The sequence below is a fragment of the Gossypium raimondii genome, chromosome 6, assembly GCF_025698545.1.
Source record: "Gossypium raimondii isolate GPD5lz chromosome 6, ASM2569854v1, whole genome shotgun sequence".
NCBI lineage: Eukaryota > Viridiplantae > Streptophyta > Magnoliopsida > Malvales > Malvaceae > Gossypium > Gossypium raimondii.
The window spans coordinates 58,796,217-58,814,439 of NC_068570.1; the positions used below are offsets into that span (position 1 = coordinate 58,796,217).

Consider the following 18,223-nt stretch of genomic DNA (forward strand, 5'->3'; position numbering starts at 1 on the left):
TGGCTCTCCGCACTCTTCATGGTGGATCCATCTCGTTATACAATTAAATACCTTATATAAATTTTAGTGTCATGACAAAATGGGATCAAAATTTTGATTATTTATAAAAATATTTTTAAAGTGATCTCAATTTTTTGATTAATTCCACCAAACATCCTTAAACTATGGGCTAGATTTTAAATTGGTCCTTAGAGTTTGAAACACTATAATTGAGTCCTCAAAGTATTAACATTTTATCAACCAAGTCATTCTGTTAGCTTAATAGCTAGTTTAGAACATTTTTAGAATATCAGATCAAATTGTAAACATGTGTGTACCTACTATATAGACAACTTCGATAAGAAGTGTTAAATAAACAGATAATGTCATCGAAAATTAGGAGGACTACTTTTTTTGGCATGACAAATTTAAACTGTTCATGCGATAGATACACGTGTTTATAAATTGATTGATGTATTTTAGATATGTTTTATGCCAAATTTAAGTTGACTTTTAATACTTAAACTAACGTCAAGATTGATAAAAACACTTAATTAACGTGATATTGATACTTTAGAAATACAATAAAAACAAATTGAAGTTTAAAGATGAATTTAGAATTTAAATCACAATTCAAAGACTTTTGTAAGGTTAAATTTTGTAGAAGTTGTGAATTTAATCCATTCACTTTAATTTGATTATTTTAGTCCTTGTACTTTTCAAAATTTAAAATTTCAGTCCTCACCAAACTAAAACTGTTAAATTAATTAAGTAAAATTATGCTATTTTCAGAATCGATGTGCCAAACATATTATCATATATGTTATGCCATGTCAACTTATTATCTTCACATATTACTCACTAAACATCCAGTTAATGGTTAATAACTGTCATTTGCGTTAAGATTGAAATTTTAAAATTCAAAATGTATAGGGACTTTGAATTATTCGATTGGAGAATATGGACCAAATCTGCAATTGTACGCATAGTATATGACTAGTAATTGAATTTAATCAAACAAATTTAACCGTTATCATTTAAGTCAGGACTAAAATTTCAAAATCCAAAGGGACTAAAAGTGACCAATCCAAAAGTTTAAAACTAAAATTAATCAAATTAAAATATAAAGACTAAATCCATAAATTTCTTAAAGTATAGGGACTAATAACAAAATTTAATCCTCCTGTAAAGTTATTTAAAAAAAAAAACCTTGGTCCCAAATATAATTACAAAGTACCATGATGTCTTTTTTAGGACTCTCAAGGTAATGTCTAGTTGTAAAGTAACAGCGACAGCACTGTTCATTCTTTAAAGATGTTTATAAATCAAATCATATTCGAATTAAATTTTATTAATATATTTTATATTTATTTAAATATAATTCGACTTGAAATATGATTAATATTTTAGGTAAATTAAATCATATTTATAAATGATTAATTTAAATTTATTAGATATTAAATATTAAATGTTTTTATTTATTAAAATTTTAAATATATAAATATTTAATTTTATATAATATAATTTAAAAATATATACATAAAATTAAAATATTACATTACATCAGCTTTGAATGTTGAAGTCTAAGCCTATGTTTTTTGCCTAAACTCATTTTTAAAGGTATTGTGCTCTTATTTAAATCCTCCAATATTTTAGATAAAACTACGAGAATTCTTAAACAAATTTGCTTCATATATTTGAATTGAAGTGAGCAACCGAATATAGTATTGGTTTAAAAATGATATTAGACCGATTGAACTGATTTTATTATAACTTTTAATAGAACTGGTTAAACTGACGAACTAGTAATTTAATCAATTCGATTCTAAAAATATTGATAATATAATTAAAATCCCATTAAATCAAAAATTAAGATAAATTAAAACTCGAACCCGAAATCTCGAATATTCTTGTATTAACTTTCTTTCTTGGTCTTAAAATCCATCTTTTTCTCTGCCTTTCTCACAGTCACCCTTGAGACCCGTTCTATCCATCTTTCTCTCTTTTCTCTTTCACTTTATTTATTTATCCATATATTTATTTAATCCATCCCCCCATTTTTTTATTCAAATCTTTCTTATTTTTTTCCCCATTTAATATAATCTCTTAATTCAATCATTTTTTAATTAAGAACTGCTAAAGATGACGACTATGAAGAAGAACATGTTTCCTCCTGGTTTAGTTAACAATCTTCAAGACGTTCTTAGCAAAAAAGGAGCAAACAAAAATGAACAAAAACAACAAAAGGATGATGATTCAACTGAAACATCTACTTCTTCTTCATCAACTGCTGGTAATGAAAACGACAGCTCTAAGCCTGTCGTTTTGGTTACTAATGGTGAAGGGGTTGATTCACTTGGCCTTGTTTATCTCGTTCAAGCTTTGGTTGGTTTGGGACTCTACAATGTCAATGTCTGCGCACCTCATTCGTGGGTCACTTGAGATTTTCTCTGATTTTTCTTATCTCTTGTTTGTTTTCTCGGAATTTCTGCATTTCCTCGTCTGGGTCATCTCCAATTTTTGATTGCTTTTATGTTTTGTTTTTCGTTCATAATGAGTTCTCTTCTACTCCTTTGTTTTGTTTAATCATTAATTTCGATATGTTGTTTAAGATGATTGATTTTCTAATTAAATTGGCTACACTGCATTTGATAATTCACTCTGATTTACTTGTTTATTATTACTGATTTTCTCTGTTTTTTCTTATCTCTTGTTTGTTTCCTTGGAATTTCTGCATTTTCTCGTTGGGTCATCTCCAATATTTGATAGATTTTATGTTTTTTTTCATTGGCTATATTCTGCTCCTTTGGTTTTTTTTTAAATCATTAATTTGGACATGTTGTTTAAGATTACTGAATTTTCTAATTAAATTGGCTACATTGCATTTGATAATTTACTCTGATTTATTTGTTTATGATTACTGATTTTCTCTGTTTTCTTATCTCTTGTTTGTTTCCTCGGAATTTCTGCATTTTCTCGTTGGGTCATCTCCAATATTTGATATATTTTAATTTTTTTTTCATTGGCTATATTCTGCTCCTTTGGTTTGTTTTTTTTAAATCATTAATTTGGATATGTTGTTTTAAGATTATTGAATTTTCTAATTAAATTAGCTATACTGTGTTTGATAATTTGCTCTGATTTATAAGTTTATGAATGTATTGCTACAGGGACAAATCGGCTTCAGGTCATTCCTTGACTGTCCGAGAAACAATTACAGTTACTCAGGCCGAAATTGAAGGTGCCACCGCATACGAAGTCACAGGTTTGATCGTGTTTCGGATTTATGTTATTCGATTTTTTGATAAATTTTAAGCATGTTAGCTTTCATTAATACAAATGTGAAACTATGTCATTGTGATAAGCCAAATTTAGTGTCTTAGAACCACTATTTATATGATGAAATTTGGCTTTACCAATGAATTTTCCGGACTGTTTCCGGTACCCTTTTTTCGAAAATGATTGATACGAAGCTTGTTAAAATCGATATTGATTTGAGACTTCGAATTAACTTTGATAGTAATTGGTTTTGATGATGGTTATCGATGAAAATTGGCTTTAAGTTTGAGTTATCTGCTCAGGGACTACCGTAGATTGTGTCTCCTTAGCATTATCCGGGGCACTGTTCTCATGGACAAAGCCTCTGCTGGTTAGGCTCTCATCCTGTTATCGATGAATTGGAAAATAGCTTTGTTTTCAAAGCATTTATCAACTTCTATGTTTGATGTAATTTCCAGGTAATTAGCGGAATTAACCGAGGATCAAGCTGTGGTCATCACATGTAAGTCTTTGAAAACGCTTGCATGATAAATACTAATTGAATTTCGCTTTGATTTTAACCGGCGAGACTACCACCCTCCCGTAATAGAGCTCCACACGGCTTTACACACATGTTCTCGTTGTTTTATCCAATTAGTTTACCAATCAATAATCTTTTGTTTGTTTGCCAAGTAATTTGTAACTTGTAATATTCCAGGTTTCACTCTGGTGTCATTGCCGGAGCTAGGGAAGCATTAATTAGTGGTGTACCATCTTTGTCAATATCATTGAACTGGTGACTTACGAACCTGTTTATGTGGATTTAGTTTTGACTGTTTTCGTTTCACTTCTTTCATAATTGAGTGTTAGTTTTAATGTTGGGTAACGGACTGCAGGAAGAGGGAAGAAAGCCAAGAAAGTGATTTTAAGGATGCGGTTGCAGTTTCTTTACCTTTGATAAATGCAGCCCTCAGAGATATTGAAAAGGGTGTTTTCCCTAAAAGTTGCTTTCTAAGTATAGAAATTCCTACTTCTCCGAAGGCAAACAAGGTTCGTATTTCTTATTTTATACATAAATAGAATATGATATTTGTACGTTTATCGTGTTTAAAATGTGTATAATAGCAGTTTTTGTCTTTAAATTTTCGTATCTAATGATGAATATCCGGGAACAATTGCTTCCTTGGCATACCGTCCTCAAATCTTTGTTTCTAATTGACGAGAAAGTGTGGTTATTATACAAGGAAATTTCAGACTTTCAGGTCATGGTCCTCATCGATGAATTAGAAGCAATGTTGTTTGAATTGGACCAGACCGGCTGGTCAGACTGGTTGGATTGGGAACTGGCCGGGGTATCAGTTAGTGGCTTTGAACCATTTAGACCAGGAACCGGTATAGACAGGTTGAACCGGGTTTTCTAAATTTTTTTTGAATTTTTAATAACTTTTTAGTCGGATTGGTGACTTGACCGGTTCGACTACTGATTCGGTTTAAAAAACATTGATTAGAAGCTTTCTTGATTGGCTGAATTTGTTTTTGAAAATCAAATCCGACTTTGGAAAGGGAGCTTCATCGAACATGGGAAAGCTTTATATCACCCTGATACTGGGCTTCCTCATCATAGCTGCATGTTCTATAGAAAAGCACATTTGGACAGTCCAAGATCCAAACATGATATATGCGGTGTCCAATTACACTTTTACGTGTAGGCGATGATACAAAATCCTCCTAGAATGCTTGAAGTTTTAAATCCGCCGTTATTACATGCCAATATGTATTTCTACATTTCTTTCTTGTTGGTATGCGATTTTTTATGGTCCTGTTGTTTATATATTCTGGCTTATTCATATGCAACAGGGTTTTAAACTGACCAAGCAAAGTATGTGGAGATCTACACCATGTTGGCAAGCTGTTCCGGCTAATCGGAATCCTTCAGCTCCACATTTCATGGGTAACCAACAAAGCCTTGGACTCCAACTTGCACAACTTGGTCGAGATGCATCTGCTGCCGTAAGTTTTTACTTTTTATTCTTATTGAAAGGAATCGCTTTGTTTACTTCCCCATAGTCGACCCCACTTTTTCACGTTTTCTTTATATTGATCTTGTAAATCTTTTTAACTATTCACACTGTATAATGCATGTATGTTTTCCGTAGGGTGCTGCTCGGCGTGGAACCACACCAAGGAATAATGAGGAGGTAGAGTCCGTTGGGGCTGCTAAACCCGATACCAAAGCAAAAAAGTACTTTCGACTGGAGGTATGTTAAGTTCCAACTAAGAAATCTATAAGTTTTCACTTGTAGTTGTAAAGCCGAGAAGGGTAATGCTTTTTGTATTTTCCGGCTTTTGTAAGATGTTCGAACATTTTCTAGAACCAGAATGTCTTCCTTGAAATCTCTTAAAAACAAAAAACTGGTTATCTCATACAAGGTTGCATATCCTGATTTTGTTAATAGGTCTACGAATGGTTTTAGTCCCACTACTATACTAGAATTTGGATTTGATCCCTCTAATTTTATAACATCGTAAGTTACTATCATTAAAGTGACAACAACTTTAAACATTTAGCTGATATATAAATTTATTATGGTTGAATATAGTCGATTGGATTTTCATGTGACCTTGAATGTGTACTTGAATAACAGTAAAAAAATTCACTTCATCACTTTTAACTGCACGAACTAATGTTATCAATTTGGATCAACTAATAACATTATAAAAGTAGAGGGACTAAAACCATAATTAGACCATGTTTATTCTACTTTTCTCGTTGCTCGTTCATCGGTCCTTTTCCGTATCCATGAACGCATTTTTTGGTTATGAATAACTAGACGCGACGAGTAAACATATATATTTGCAGTTTTTGGATAAAGAGAGGGAAGCTACAGACGAGGAGTTGGATTTCAAGGCACTCGGCAATGGATTCGTAAGTTAAAAGCCTCATTCGTAAATTTTCCCCATGAAAAATTTAGTTTAAATCAATCCTTTCAAGAATTGGAGGTAAAAATATTATAGAGGCCTTTGTATTGGGAGTCAAATTGCATCTTTGCTTCCTGTACTAAAAAAAAGAGCAAAATTAGTCCTTACAGTTAAATTCAAGAGCAAGTATTAAAAATCTGGTATAACGTACAATAATTAATTTGCTTATATTTTAAGTGAAGGGAGCAAAATGCAATCTAACTTCTAATACAGGGGCTTCTATCTTACGTTTACTAGAATGGAATGATGCATTTTCATGAACTTAATATATGTATTTACAATATGGTTAGATTGCAGTGACGCCCGTGTCGGTTTCTCTGCAACTCGAGTCAGACATTCAAACGGCTGCATCGAGTTGGATCTCCGGCGTGCTTAGTGGCGGGGTGGAGGAATAGGCTTTGAGGGACCAAAGCTGAAATCTGAATCGTATTCATTTTTGTATACAAGTTGGGCTGGTTTTATTTTGTTATTAGCTTTTGATACAAGGAAAATAGTCTGGTCTGAAATTATATGACCTTTGTGCTTCCTTTAAATTATTATTATTATTATTATTATTATTATTATTATTATTATTTCTTCTGAATTTTTACCTATATGGTTGATTACTTATTGATATGTTTTTTATTTTCCATAGATTTTTTGGCACCCCAAAGAAAATGAAATGCATTTAACATACTAAGCTTAAATTTTATGATAGATTTTTATTGATGATTATCAATTGTTTGAACCGGATCGAATCAGATTGGTTGGTTGGATTAATTGGATTGGGAATTAATTAGGTGACCAGTCTAGAAAGTGGTTTTGAATTGGCTAAATTGGTACTAATCAATTGAATCAACTAAAAAACTGGTTGAATTGATTAAAAATCGATAGAATTGACGATTGAACTGAATAAATCAAGATTTTCTTCGGATTTTTAATTTTTTAAAAACCAGTAATCATTATTTTTATTTGCTTCAAAGTCAAAAGAATTCATATTTCTATTTGTGTATTCGATCTTTCACGTATGCAATATTGACCACATGGGTAATTTTTAAAATATATCACAAATTTATTTAACGAAAATGATTTGATGATGTTATTAACTGAACTTATGAAATCAAAATAAATTCAAGTATTAAATCATAATAATAGATGAAGTAAAATTTTCGTATTAAGTTTCAAAAGGAAAAAGATTATAAGTACTAAATTCTGTTTTTAGTCTTTATATTATGCATGAATTGTGAATTTAGTCTTAATATTTTAATTCAGTCAATTTCAGTCCTGACCCAAATGGTAGTAAAATCTATTTGGTTAAATTCGCTATTGGTCTTATACTATGCATAAATTTATAAATTTAGCCCACGTTCTCCGATTGGATCATTAATCTCTATACTTTTCAAAAATTGAAATTTAAATACAAACGTGAAATCTATTAACTATTTTTAAGTAATATAATTTACAACTTACGTATAATATTAAAAGCGGAGTTTAACGAAAATACAAATATTTAACTCATCGTAAGTAAAAGGCATTCATGAACCTGGCTTGGATTTATATTTTCAACCTCGGTTCTTCTAACTTGACCTAACCCATTTCATTGTTTTAAAAATAATATAAAATATTATTATATTTAAAATTAAATTTAAATTAAAAATATTTTTTAAAAAATAAAATGAGTCTTTTGAGCTGGGCTAGGTCTATCGAGTTTGGGCTTGAATTTTTAAAAAAAATATAGATATTGACTGGACTCGATCCATGGACAGGGTGATCCTAAATTAAAAACCGATTAATTGGGTTTGAGCGTTAACGGGTTGGCCCATTAACAAACTCGCCTTCTTCTTTTTCCATTCAGTCTTTAGTAACTAGGGTTTTAGCAAAAAAAAAAAGAAAAACCGTTCTTCAACAGAGAAAAAAGAAAAAATGGCGACTAAATCCCTAATTAGAAACGGAGCTATGCTGATGAATCGAGTGTTAGTGAAACAAGCTCTCAACCCGAACCCGATCACTAACAATCGAGTCTTGAATCAAGGCATTCAAATCACTCCTCAGCTGTTCCCATCTCTCTCGAAGCCAAAACTTGAAATTCCCCATTTGCCTCGAAACGACGTCGATTCTCTCTCTGAAGTCTCCTCTACGGGGTTTCTTTATCCATTTGGTCTCCCTTCTCTTCGTTTCTTCCTTCCCGACGGTACTCACTTATCTCTTTGTTTGATTGATTTCAACAATGGGTTTTAATTTTTCTTTATAAAATTTTACTTCTTTTTTTTAGTATTAAGCTGATTTTTTAGTTGATGTTGGATTCAAGAAGATGTTATTTCCATTAATTGTTTTAGAATGGAACATCTGCATCAAGGTTTTCTTGAAAATTCCATTAAAGTTTGAATGTCATTTTTTTTTGATAATTTGTTAACTGATTTAATTTTGATTCCTTTTTTGTGGTTTTTTTTCCTTGTGTTGCTGTATGCATTTCTTATTGTTGTTTAGGAGATTCATCAAGTGAGCCAATGCTATTATTCCCCAAAAGAACATATCAGCCTAGTACCATCAGGCGCAAGAGAAATCATGGATTTTTTGCCCGGTAATGTTTCGCTTCCTCTTTTAACGTGGATCATTAACTTTTTTGGCATGTCAAAATTCGTAGTATCTATATAGTAGTTGATGATTTCATTTGAACTATAGTTTGATTCGTAAAAGCTGAACAATGTATACACGAATTATTAAATTTTGGCATTCCGAAATTCATAGTATTGGTATAGTAGTTGATGATTTCATTTGAACTATAGTTTGGTTCGTAAAACCTCGATCATGGATATTTTGCTTGGTAACTTTTCCTCCTATTAAGGCAAACTACAATATTGGTTTAGTAGTAGATGATTTGGTTTCAACTGTAGTTTGATTCGTAAAACCTGAATCATGGATACACGAATCATTAAATTTTGGCATGTTGAAATTCATAGTATTGGTATAGTAGTTGATGATTTCATTTGAACTATATTTTGGTACGTAAAACCTCAATCATGGATATTTTTCTCGGTAACTATTCCTCCTATTACACAAATTACAGTATTGGTTTAGTAGTTGGTGATTTGGTTTGAACTGTAGTTTGATTCGTAAAACCTGAATCATGGATACATGAATTACTAAATTTTGGCATTTCGAAATTTATAGCATTGGTATAGTAGTTGATGATTTCATTTGAACTATAGTTTGGTTCGTAAAACCTGAATCATGGTTATTTTGCTTGGTAACTTTTCTCCTATTAACTCAAATTACAGTATAGGTATAGTAGTTGATGATTTCGTTTACTTATAGTTTGGTTCATAAAACCTGAATCATGGATAGTTACTCAGTAACATTTCCTCTTATTAACACAAATTACAGTATTGGTTGAACTATAGTATGATTCGGAAAACCTGAATTGGCTTGATCATTAGCTTTTTTTAAGAGTTAAGACTAGGTTCATTGTTGGTTAAGCTAGTTAAAAAAAGCTATTTTTTTTGGTTTTGTTTTCTAATTTCATTCTAGTGTTTAGATTTGTATAATTACTATTTCGTGCTTGTACAGCAAGGCAACGAAGGGCGGTAGAAGAGTCATTGCTCGAAGAATAGCAAAGGGTCGTTCAAGAATTACCGCTTAGAATCTGGATTTTCAGTGATGCGTTCATCAGAATCGAAATCCGGAAGCTGCCTTAAATAGGGTACAACTAAGCAAAATTCGTATCACCTTTTTTGCTTAATTCAGTAGGCTCTGCCTATCCTAATGACACTCTTTGGAGGAATTTTTTTTCTTTCTTCAGATAGATTTATGTTCACTTTTAGATTTCTTTTTGATACATAAAACTTGCAAGAAGTAATTGCTATGCAGAAAGTTATGAAAAACGGTTCTCGTTCGTAATTTATGATGAAGTAGATTTCGTTCGATCGTTTCTTTCTTTGGATAGATGTATGTTGACTTTTAGATTGTCTTTTTGCTTCATAAACACTTGGTTCGAGTCCAATCCAAGATGTCCGAAGATTTTTGTTAGGGAGTGACAAATAACCTTGGATGAAGTTTTATGATGAGCATTGAATAATATTCCATCATTGTAAAACTTATAATAATGTATAGATTTTGATATTTTATTAGAAACTTTCCATTTCCATTGTGTATTTTCCCACCCTATGTTACTAATCATGTCTGATATCTGTTTTGGACATGGGTATGAGTTCGATTTGGATGCCTTTTGAGGATAAACTTGTGACATGATCGAGGTCATAATGGGGGTTTAACCTAACTAGTTCATGAATCGCCTTTAAAAGGTAACATTTAAGAAGCCGGTGAGTTTTGAAATTTTCATCATTCATAGAAACCTTTACGGTTCATGCAGCTGTCTTTAAAAGATGATATTTACAAGATCCGGGTTTAACATCATGGATCGAAAACTGCTAGCGCGGAAAATGTAGCTGTCGGTCAATGACATCGAAAGCTGTTAGACCAATGGCTATTGATGGTACAGCCTGCAACAGAGTTTAAAAAATAACCCTTAAGATTATGATATCAAAGAACTTAACAAAGGGGTCATTAATATATTGAAATTACCTTTATATAATTAATGCATAAACCTGCATACAATTGTCTCCATCCTTGATTATGGGTGATGGATTTAAAGGCTTCAATGGAGTTTTTGTACCTCGTACCATTCTGGTTCAGAATGTCTACCTGTAAAATAAAACAGCTTTTTGAATTTAAAGTTCGAAGATGAAGCTAGTTCAAACATGTGTGTCCAGTTTATCATCCGAGATTTTGCTTGATTATGGGTGATCGAGGTTGATACTATACCAACCTTCACTGGACTGCAACAAAGATATTAGCAACAGAGGTGGTTACTGTCGGGTGTGATTTTGCTTGGCCTATGGCAGTCAAAAGCTTTCAATATTGCTCAAATCCGTTCACAATTGTAAAATACTAACTCAAGCATGTTAAGGCACACTTGACATGTTATAGTTGCATATTTAATTTTTGTATGATAACTTATATAATATATAAAAGACTAAATGTTCAAATCGGGGTTGCTCTTATTAGTGTAAAACAAGGACCAAAATCTTTTGAAAGTGTTTGAATATCGACCAAATGTTTTCGAACTGTTTAAATAAAGGCTTCTCAAATGTTATAAACTAATTTTTTATTATTTACATTTCTTTTCAAGTACTATGTAAATCAATTATTACGTGTTTTTATTATTAACATGTCAGCGTTTACTTAATTTTTACTATAAACTAGGTCAAAGTGCATGAAAATCCTTATTTTAGCACTTTTGTAAAAGTTAAATCCTTATATGACAATTTTAAAAGGTTTGATCTTGATCTAAGCAACTTTTAAAAGTTGGACTCTAATCTGAATATTTAGCCTATAAAAATAAAATAATATATTACAAAATCTGAAAACAGATAAGGTCAAGTTAAGCTTTAAAAGTTAAAATGTCAAGTTCAACTTATATTTTAAATGAGTTCAATATTTTTACCCAATATCATTTTTAAATTTAATACTTTGTCCAAACTCTTTCAAATATCGAGCAAAACTTTGGAATTGAACAAATAATCTGACCCTTAAATAGTTCTAATCAACAACAAATATCCAACACGAAATTTACCTGCATTTGTCTCCTAACAACATCCAATGGGTACATTACAGTTTGTCCAATTAAGGCAGCCAATGCTCCACATGAAAGATTCAATGCAACGGAGCTTTGATTTTCTTTGGGAACCCATCTTTTAAGCTCCTCGTAACCATAAAACTTTATCACATTGTAAGGAAGGATTCCCCCTAGTGTTGGACCTGATCTTTAAAACTCAAAATGACTTATTGATTCAAGTTTTCAATAAGATGTTTTGCTCAAACATGTTTGAAATTTTAATAACTTACCTACACCTCGATAGAATCCGAGCATTCCACCTTGATTATAGATGGTCTTGAAGACGTTTGTTACCCCTCGTTGTGCGGTATGACCTGAATGGATACATTTTCGATAGTCACCGCTACTTTGATGTCGATCCACCACCTTAAAACGGAGAACTAGAGAATCAGGGATGTTGATTGAGAGGTTGATTGATATTTAGAGCAATGAGCCTCCGTTCAGTGAAGTAAATACCTGATATGCATACTTGGTTCGAGCCAAATCCAAGGGATAAGTGCATAGAAATGCTGTTGCACTGGCTGCGGAGCTGGCTAAGATGTCCAACAATGGCCCTCTTTCGACACGAGGCCATTTATATTGTAGGAAACTTTGATATTGTTCGTATGTCACGTACTGGAATATCGAATGAGGTAACGTTCGGATGATACTAACACCATTTGCTCTGCAAATAAAAAGATGTGTATCATGAACATACCTATGTATGTATGTATGTAACACCATTTGCTTTGCAAAGAAATGGACATATACCATGTATGTATGTATGTATGATTAATAAAGATTCATTGGTGAACTTACTTGTATAGCCCCCTAAGACCTTCATTCTTCATTAGCTTCTTCATTGATCCATACATCCCAATTGAATGAAACCCTTCTGCCCTTGTCTATCAGTTCCAATCAATAATAAAACTAGGTGTTATGATACTTATTATTACTGACCCACAACCCGAATGGGCCTGGGTCAGATCCTACACGGTTCGCAAATTGATCTCGCAAATCGAGCTCGCATGTTGAGCTCTTGATGTGGGTTTGCACATTATTCCATAAACGAACCCTCGTCGTATAAACACGTGTTAAGCCTAGAGTAGGGTACGTGTAACATGCATGGAACCTACCTATGATGTCACCTCTATGAACAATAATCATATCATATAAATACAGTTCCACTCACCTAAAGGATACATAGAAACACTCAACACTAGGCTTCACATAACTTCTTATAATAATCAAATTATTAGAATCTATATTACTCAAACCTCTTCATTTCCCCTAAAATATTTATGAAATATAATTGAACACCGTAATCCGTACGCATTTCAAATTCAGGTAACATAGATAAAAATAAACTAAACCATAACAACGGTATATCATTCAATCTAGATAGATGGTAAACTTTGACAATCGCTTCAAACTCGAGTAACATAAATAAATATCAATCACGTCATGACAATTATATGTCATTCTATCATGGATAGATTACCACTAAACCTTGACATAAACACGAGTATGGGTGAAACCAAACACTGACACTCACTTCGAATTCATGCAATATAGACAAGAATCTAATTACATCATGAAAACAATATTTTCATTCAATCTACATAGATGGGTAAACTAATGACATAAACACGGATATTAGTGATACTGAACACTGACACTCACTTCGAGTTCAGGTAACATAGGTAAGAATCAATTAAATCTTGACATAAATACGAGTGAGTAACACCAACACTTACTCCGAGTCCAGGTAACATAAATAAGAGTCAATTACACCATAATAAATATGGGGTGAATCAAAACATGAGTAAACATAAACACAAACACTTACTCTGAGTTTAAGAAACATACAACGATCTACCAATATTTAATCCAAATAAATGGGTAAACCTCGACATAAACACGAATAGTACTAGCTAATCGAAACATGTAATCTATGAAATAACATACAAATATCAAATTTTTTTAAAAAAATTACCTGCATAAGTATCTTGATTCTCTCTAATGGTGCAACACTAGTTTTAGAAACAGTGGTTGAAGCACCAGTAGTGATCAATTCCATGACATAATAAGCTAAAAATGGAACAATTTGAACATGTTCATTTTCATATCGATCATCATCAATGGAAGATCCAATATCAAAACTTTCTTTGCCCATTCTGAACCCAAAAATAAAAAATAAAAAATAAAAAATAAAAAAATAAAAAAATGTTTTATAACCAGTTATAGATATTACTATCTGATATGTTTTGTCTCAATAACTAACATGTTAGGTTTCCTTTCTGGAAAAAAAAACATGTTAGGGTTTTTTTCATTGAAAGGAACATGTTAGGTTTTTAAAACATAGAAATTTGTAAGATTAAAAATGAAATGAAATGGAAGACTTAATTATATATATATTTTAAAAAGTTGAATTATTCTTTTATTTATTCTCCTTCGTTATAGCTAAAAACTTTGACCAAAATTTCAGATAAACATGCAACTCTATTTTAGTCATCGTTTTATTTATTTATATTTATTTTTATATTGAAATGCCTAATTTTCCCTTCAAATTAACTAAAAGGAAAACTGAAACCCCAAATAGTTGCAATTTTCTCACCATCCAAACATGTCTGGCTTCTTTTTATCTGGGGTAAGTTTATCAATAACTCAGGTTTCTTTATTAGTGCATTCAGTTTTTCCTTTTTTTCCCTTTTGGTTGTGCTTTTCCTTATTGAGTACTCATAGTTAGAACATGAGTGTCAAATACGAGGATGCTTTTTTTATATTTATAGAAATTGGATATGGATATTTAAAAAAAAAATCTCAAACCAACATAGATTTTGAGTTATATAAATGATAAGGTTTGAATCTTAAACTTAAAATAATTGTATGAATCGAATAGACAAAACCTTGGGTTTATATTTAGCTTAATTTTAAGTAAATCGAATGGTGAATTTGAGAAAATCGTGATGTCTATATATTGTTAACATATGCTTCTTGTCTAACGTACATTCATTAGACCCCAGCAATTGTGACAAAACCCGTCAAACATAAGCTTAAGGCATGTTAAATTCAACCACTTTGATAAATTGCAATCGCATATCAAGTCACATAACTAACTTAACAAAATATCCACGGTGAATGATAAGCTCACCAATTAAAAGAGGACGCATGACTTATAAGTGTTCTCTTAAATACTCTCCCAAACCACTAGAGAGGGATACCAATCTATCTACTATCATGTCTCTCTCTTGTTTAAACTTCTTCCAAACTTGAACTCAAGCGATAAACCCATTGTTTGAAGTGAGTTCATCCATGCCTGACACCAGAGTTCGATCCATAGGTTCGCCTGTGTGGTAGTATAGTGTGTATGAATGTATGAATTTGAACCTTCATTGTATATAAAAAGAAAATCTTCCCTGACTCTCTACAACCTTTTCTCCCTTAACTCAATCACTTGTAGCTCTCGACCTATCGAATGAATCGAGTATATATATATATATATATATATAATCGTATGTAATGCTTATTTGATTTAATTTTATAGAATTCATGCCCAGCAGTGAAGAACATTTTAATTCTGGATTCAGAAGGGAAACGTGTAGCAGTAAAGTATTACTCAGATGAATGGCCAACAAATAGTGCTAAGTTAGCCTTTGAAAAATCTCTCTTTGGTAGAACACTCAAATCAAATGCTCGTACTGAAGGTAATCATATTACACAGATTCGGGTGTTAGTATTGTGTGTATATATATATATATATATATATATATATATATATATAACTCGAGCATGCTAATTTTCTTTTCAAAGTTTTTTCATGTATTTAGAGAAATTCGAAAGATTATATACTCGTACTCCGAACTAACATCCGAGCCCGAATAAGAATGCAGCTGAGATCACAATCTTTGATAGCAACATTGTAATCTATAAGTTCGTCCAAGACCTACATTTCTTCATAACTGGAGGTGATGATGAAAATGAACTTCTTCTTGCCACTGTGCTTCAGGGACTATTTGATGCCATTGCTCTTCGTTTGAGGTTCATTTATTTGGTTTTTATGTATGTATGTATGCATGCCTGCATGCATGCTTAACTTCAATTGTTTCCCCAATGTAGGAACACAATTGATAAAAGGGAAGCACTTGAGAACTTAGATGTCATCTTCTTATGCATTGATGAAGTTGTGGATCAAGGGTACGCATTTACATACCTTTCTTCATTAACTCGTGTTTTTCTATATTATGTTAAAAAGTATCATACTCAGAGGCGAAGACAAAAGGGGCAGGCAATGGCTTTAGCCCTAACATGATAAAATTTATGCAATTACTAATTAATATAGTGATAAATTTATACATTGATCTCTAAAATTTATTTTCGTTTTTGGCCCTTATATAATATTCTAACTTCGCCCTTAAACATACTTATGGGTATGCATATGATACAAATTTGAATCAAATATTTAATCGATAATTCTTCTCCTATTCAAAACCATGATCCCTTTGGAAGAAAGAAAAGATAGTATATACAAAGGGCCTTAGCCTCCTTTTTATTTATAAAATATTCGATTTAAGCCTTATTTAAATAAAATTTTACTTTCACCCCTATACTTTTAAATTTTCATTTTACCTCTAAAACCGAATTTCTGACTTTTCCCTTGAGTATCTACCTTATAAAAGTGTGTAATAACTTAAGATATCGTCCATACCAACTTGTATAAAGGTTTACACTAATTTCCTCGTGTGTTCAGAGTTCGAATCTCGATATCTACAACTCCTCTTTGTCTTTTACAAACAATTTCTTTTTCATTGAAGATCTGAATAAGAAGAGTTCTTTTTTATTTTTGGCATAAAATGAAGAAAATAATGTACTTCCCCCCCCCCCCCCCCCCTTTTGCTGTGGAACCAGGATGATACTTGAAACAGATGCAAATGCTATTGCAGGAAAGGTGGCAATCCAAAACATGGACGCTTCAGCAACATTATCTGAACAGGTAACATTGTTTCGATTTTTTTTTCTCAGAAAATTCTTTAAATATATGAAAAATTTTAACATACTCTTGGTAGACATATACCCATATTCGATTCTCGTATAAAAATTCGAATAAAATAATTTTAGTGTTTAGGTACGGACACAAAAGTAAAAAAAAATTTAGGAGTCAAAAGATAATTTTACCATTATATTAATTTATAAATTTGTAAAAATTTAGGGAGGGGTCAAGGCTACTATCTATACTTGCTCCTGTTTAGGGGCAGTTAGCTAAGACCCAAACTTTTTAAAATTTCTTATGATGCCCTTAAACTTTTTGAAAATTTTAATTAGACTCCATAATTTAATGCCAAAATCCTTCACTAATTATATAGCTAATGTTTTTTTTTTTTGATAATATTGCAGACAATAAGTCAAGCATTGGCTTCAGCTCGTGAACATTTGACAAAAACCCTTCTAAAATGATTTATTTAAATATATTTTTTAAATATCCAATTAATCAAAAATAAATGAAAGACATTGTAATTTTACTTAATTTTTTGTTTAATCTTAATTTACAGTGTCAATTGTTTTGGAGCATAGCCTGCTGGAATGGGAAATTTTATATATTCGTGTTATTTGGATTCAAATTAATTGGGATTTAATTTATTTGGAGTTGAATAAAAGAATTAAAAAGTATATTATTTAAAAAAATATTTTATTTCATGTCTACATGATTGGGAAAAAAATCAATGTTAGTATTTTAATTATATAATAACCGTATTAATTATTTGGATTAACTCAAGGTGTAGTTAAGGGAAGGCAAAGATTTTGGCCCTTTAATTAAATGGATTAATATCAAATTCAGTCCCTCCCATCTAAACAATTTCAAAAAAAATTACCTTTCTTCCCCGAACTTTTAAAATTTTAAATATATATTTAAATATTGGTGAAAGTATCACTTAGGTTCCTTCATTTTAAATGAGAGTATGTCGGTATAAACCTATACTGACGATACATATTTAGCAAATTTGTAATGCGTATAGAACAAAATGTACTTCTGAATTTAAAAAATATCGAATAATTTTATGGCAAATTAATGTAAGAATCAACTTCGAAAAACAAACCAAGTATATCTTTCTCCATACCCTACCTCAAATGTCATCATCAAATAGATACAAGGTTTGAGAGGTTTGCATGGCTTATGCTAGGGGACTCTTTTTTGCCTTTTTATATAGTGACGAAAATTTATTATTACAGGATCTTTTGTTCTCAATTATTTTTTTAAATAATTTTATTTTCTCAACGACATCATTGTCGATCGAAAATCTCTCTGGCCTCGGAATGAATCGTGTTTGCATGTATAATATTAGCCTCTACAGGTTCTTCTGTAGCTAGTACTACAAG

General features: G+C 31.5%; 4 protein-coding genes across 5 annotated transcripts; 3 read left to right on the plus strand and 1 right to left on the minus strand.

Moving 5' to 3' along the window:
- The first annotated feature begins 1,934 nt into the window (after positions 1 to 1,934).
- Positions 1,935 to 6,790, plus strand: LOC105774531 (uncharacterized). Of its 2 annotated transcripts, none has more exons than XM_012597059.2 (10): positions 1,935 to 2,408; positions 3,150 to 3,244; positions 3,561 to 3,628; positions 3,717 to 3,760; positions 3,956 to 4,033; positions 4,134 to 4,287; positions 5,095 to 5,247; positions 5,394 to 5,495; positions 6,098 to 6,163; positions 6,514 to 6,790. In XM_012597059.2, exons 1-10 carry the CDS (start codon positions 2,122 to 2,124, stop codon positions 6,514 to 6,516), a joined length of 1,050 nt encoding a protein of 349 aa, XP_012452513.1. In that variant the 5' UTR covers positions 1,935 to 2,121; the 3' UTR covers positions 6,517 to 6,790. The 2 variants fall into 2 exon arrangements, with proteins under 2 accessions (XP_012452513.1, XP_012452512.1); XM_012597058.2 differs by having other exon boundaries at positions 1,936 to 2,408; positions 6,507 to 6,790.
- A 1,258-nt stretch (positions 6,791 to 8,048) lies between these two features.
- On the plus strand, positions 8,049 to 10,116 carry LOC105774108 (hypothetical protein). Its single transcript, XM_012596460.2, has 3 exons — positions 8,049 to 8,386; positions 8,683 to 8,776; positions 9,763 to 10,116. The coding sequence occupies exons 1-3, from the start codon at positions 8,119 to 8,121 to the stop codon at positions 9,833 to 9,835; spliced, it is 435 nt and encodes a 144-aa protein (XP_012451914.1). The 5' UTR covers positions 8,049 to 8,118; the 3' UTR covers positions 9,836 to 10,116.
- A 369-nt stretch (positions 10,117 to 10,485) lies between these two features.
- LOC105774106 (mitochondrial carrier protein CoAc1) lies at positions 10,486 to 14,203 on the minus strand. The gene is made up of 7 exons (XM_012596456.2): positions 13,845 to 14,203; positions 12,668 to 12,753; positions 12,326 to 12,533; positions 12,100 to 12,235; positions 11,828 to 12,012; positions 10,777 to 10,896; positions 10,486 to 10,694 (listed from the first exon to the last, which is right to left on the minus strand). The coding sequence occupies exons 1-7, from the start codon at positions 14,022 to 14,024 to the stop codon at positions 10,623 to 10,625; spliced, it is 987 nt and encodes a 328-aa protein (XP_012451910.1). The 5' UTR covers positions 14,025 to 14,203; the 3' UTR covers positions 10,486 to 10,622.
- Positions 14,204 to 14,474: 271 nt separating this feature from the next.
- Positions 14,475 to 17,302, plus strand: LOC105774107 (coatomer subunit zeta-2). Its single transcript, XM_012596458.2, has 6 exons — positions 14,475 to 14,498; positions 15,396 to 15,555; positions 15,742 to 15,889; positions 15,968 to 16,045; positions 16,757 to 16,841; positions 17,243 to 17,302. Exons 1-6 carry the CDS (start codon positions 14,475 to 14,477, stop codon positions 17,300 to 17,302), a joined length of 555 nt encoding a protein of 184 aa, XP_012451912.1.
- The last annotated feature ends 921 nt before the right edge of the window (positions 17,303 to 18,223 follow it).

Coding starts and splice junctions, on each gene's coding strand:
- LOC105774106 (XM_012596456.2), bottom strand. CDS start 14,024: ATGGGCAAAGAAAGTTTTGATATTGGATCTTCCATTGATGATGATCGA. Junction 10,897..11,827: donor TTGTTAGGAGACAAATGCAG/GTAAATTTCGTG, acceptor TTTATTTTACAG/GTAGACATTCTGAACCAGAA. Junction 10,695..10,776: donor TATGCATTAATTATATAAAG/GTAATTTCAATA, acceptor ACTCTGTTGCAG/GCTGTACCATCAATAGCCAT.
- LOC105774107 (XM_012596458.2), top strand. CDS start 14,475: ATGTCTGGCTTCTTTTTATCTGGG. Junction 15,556..15,741: donor ATCAAATGCTCGTACTGAAG/GTAATCATATTA, acceptor ATAAGAATGCAG/CTGAGATCACAATCTTTGAT. Junction 15,890..15,967: donor GCCATTGCTCTTCGTTTGAG/GTTCATTTATTT, acceptor TCCCCAATGTAG/GAACACAATTGATAAAAGGG.
- LOC105774108 (XM_012596460.2), top strand. CDS start 8,119: ATGGCGACTAAATCCCTAATTAGAAACGGAGCTATGCTGATGAATCGA. Junction 8,387..8,682: donor TCGTTTCTTCCTTCCCGACG/GTACTCACTTAT, acceptor ATTGTTGTTTAG/GAGATTCATCAAGTGAGCCA. Junction 8,777..9,762: donor AATCATGGATTTTTTGCCCG/GTAATGTTTCGC, acceptor GTGCTTGTACAG/CAAGGCAACGAAGGGCGGTA.
- LOC105774531 (XM_012597058.2), top strand. CDS start 2,122: ATGACGACTATGAAGAAGAACATGTTTCCTCCTGGTTTAGTTAACAAT. Junction 3,761..3,955: donor TCAAGCTGTGGTCATCACAT/GTAAGTCTTTGA, acceptor GTAATATTCCAG/GTTTCACTCTGGTGTCATTG. Junction 5,248..5,393: donor GTCGAGATGCATCTGCTGCC/GTAAGTTTTTAC, acceptor TGTTTTCCGTAG/GGTGCTGCTCGGCGTGGAAC.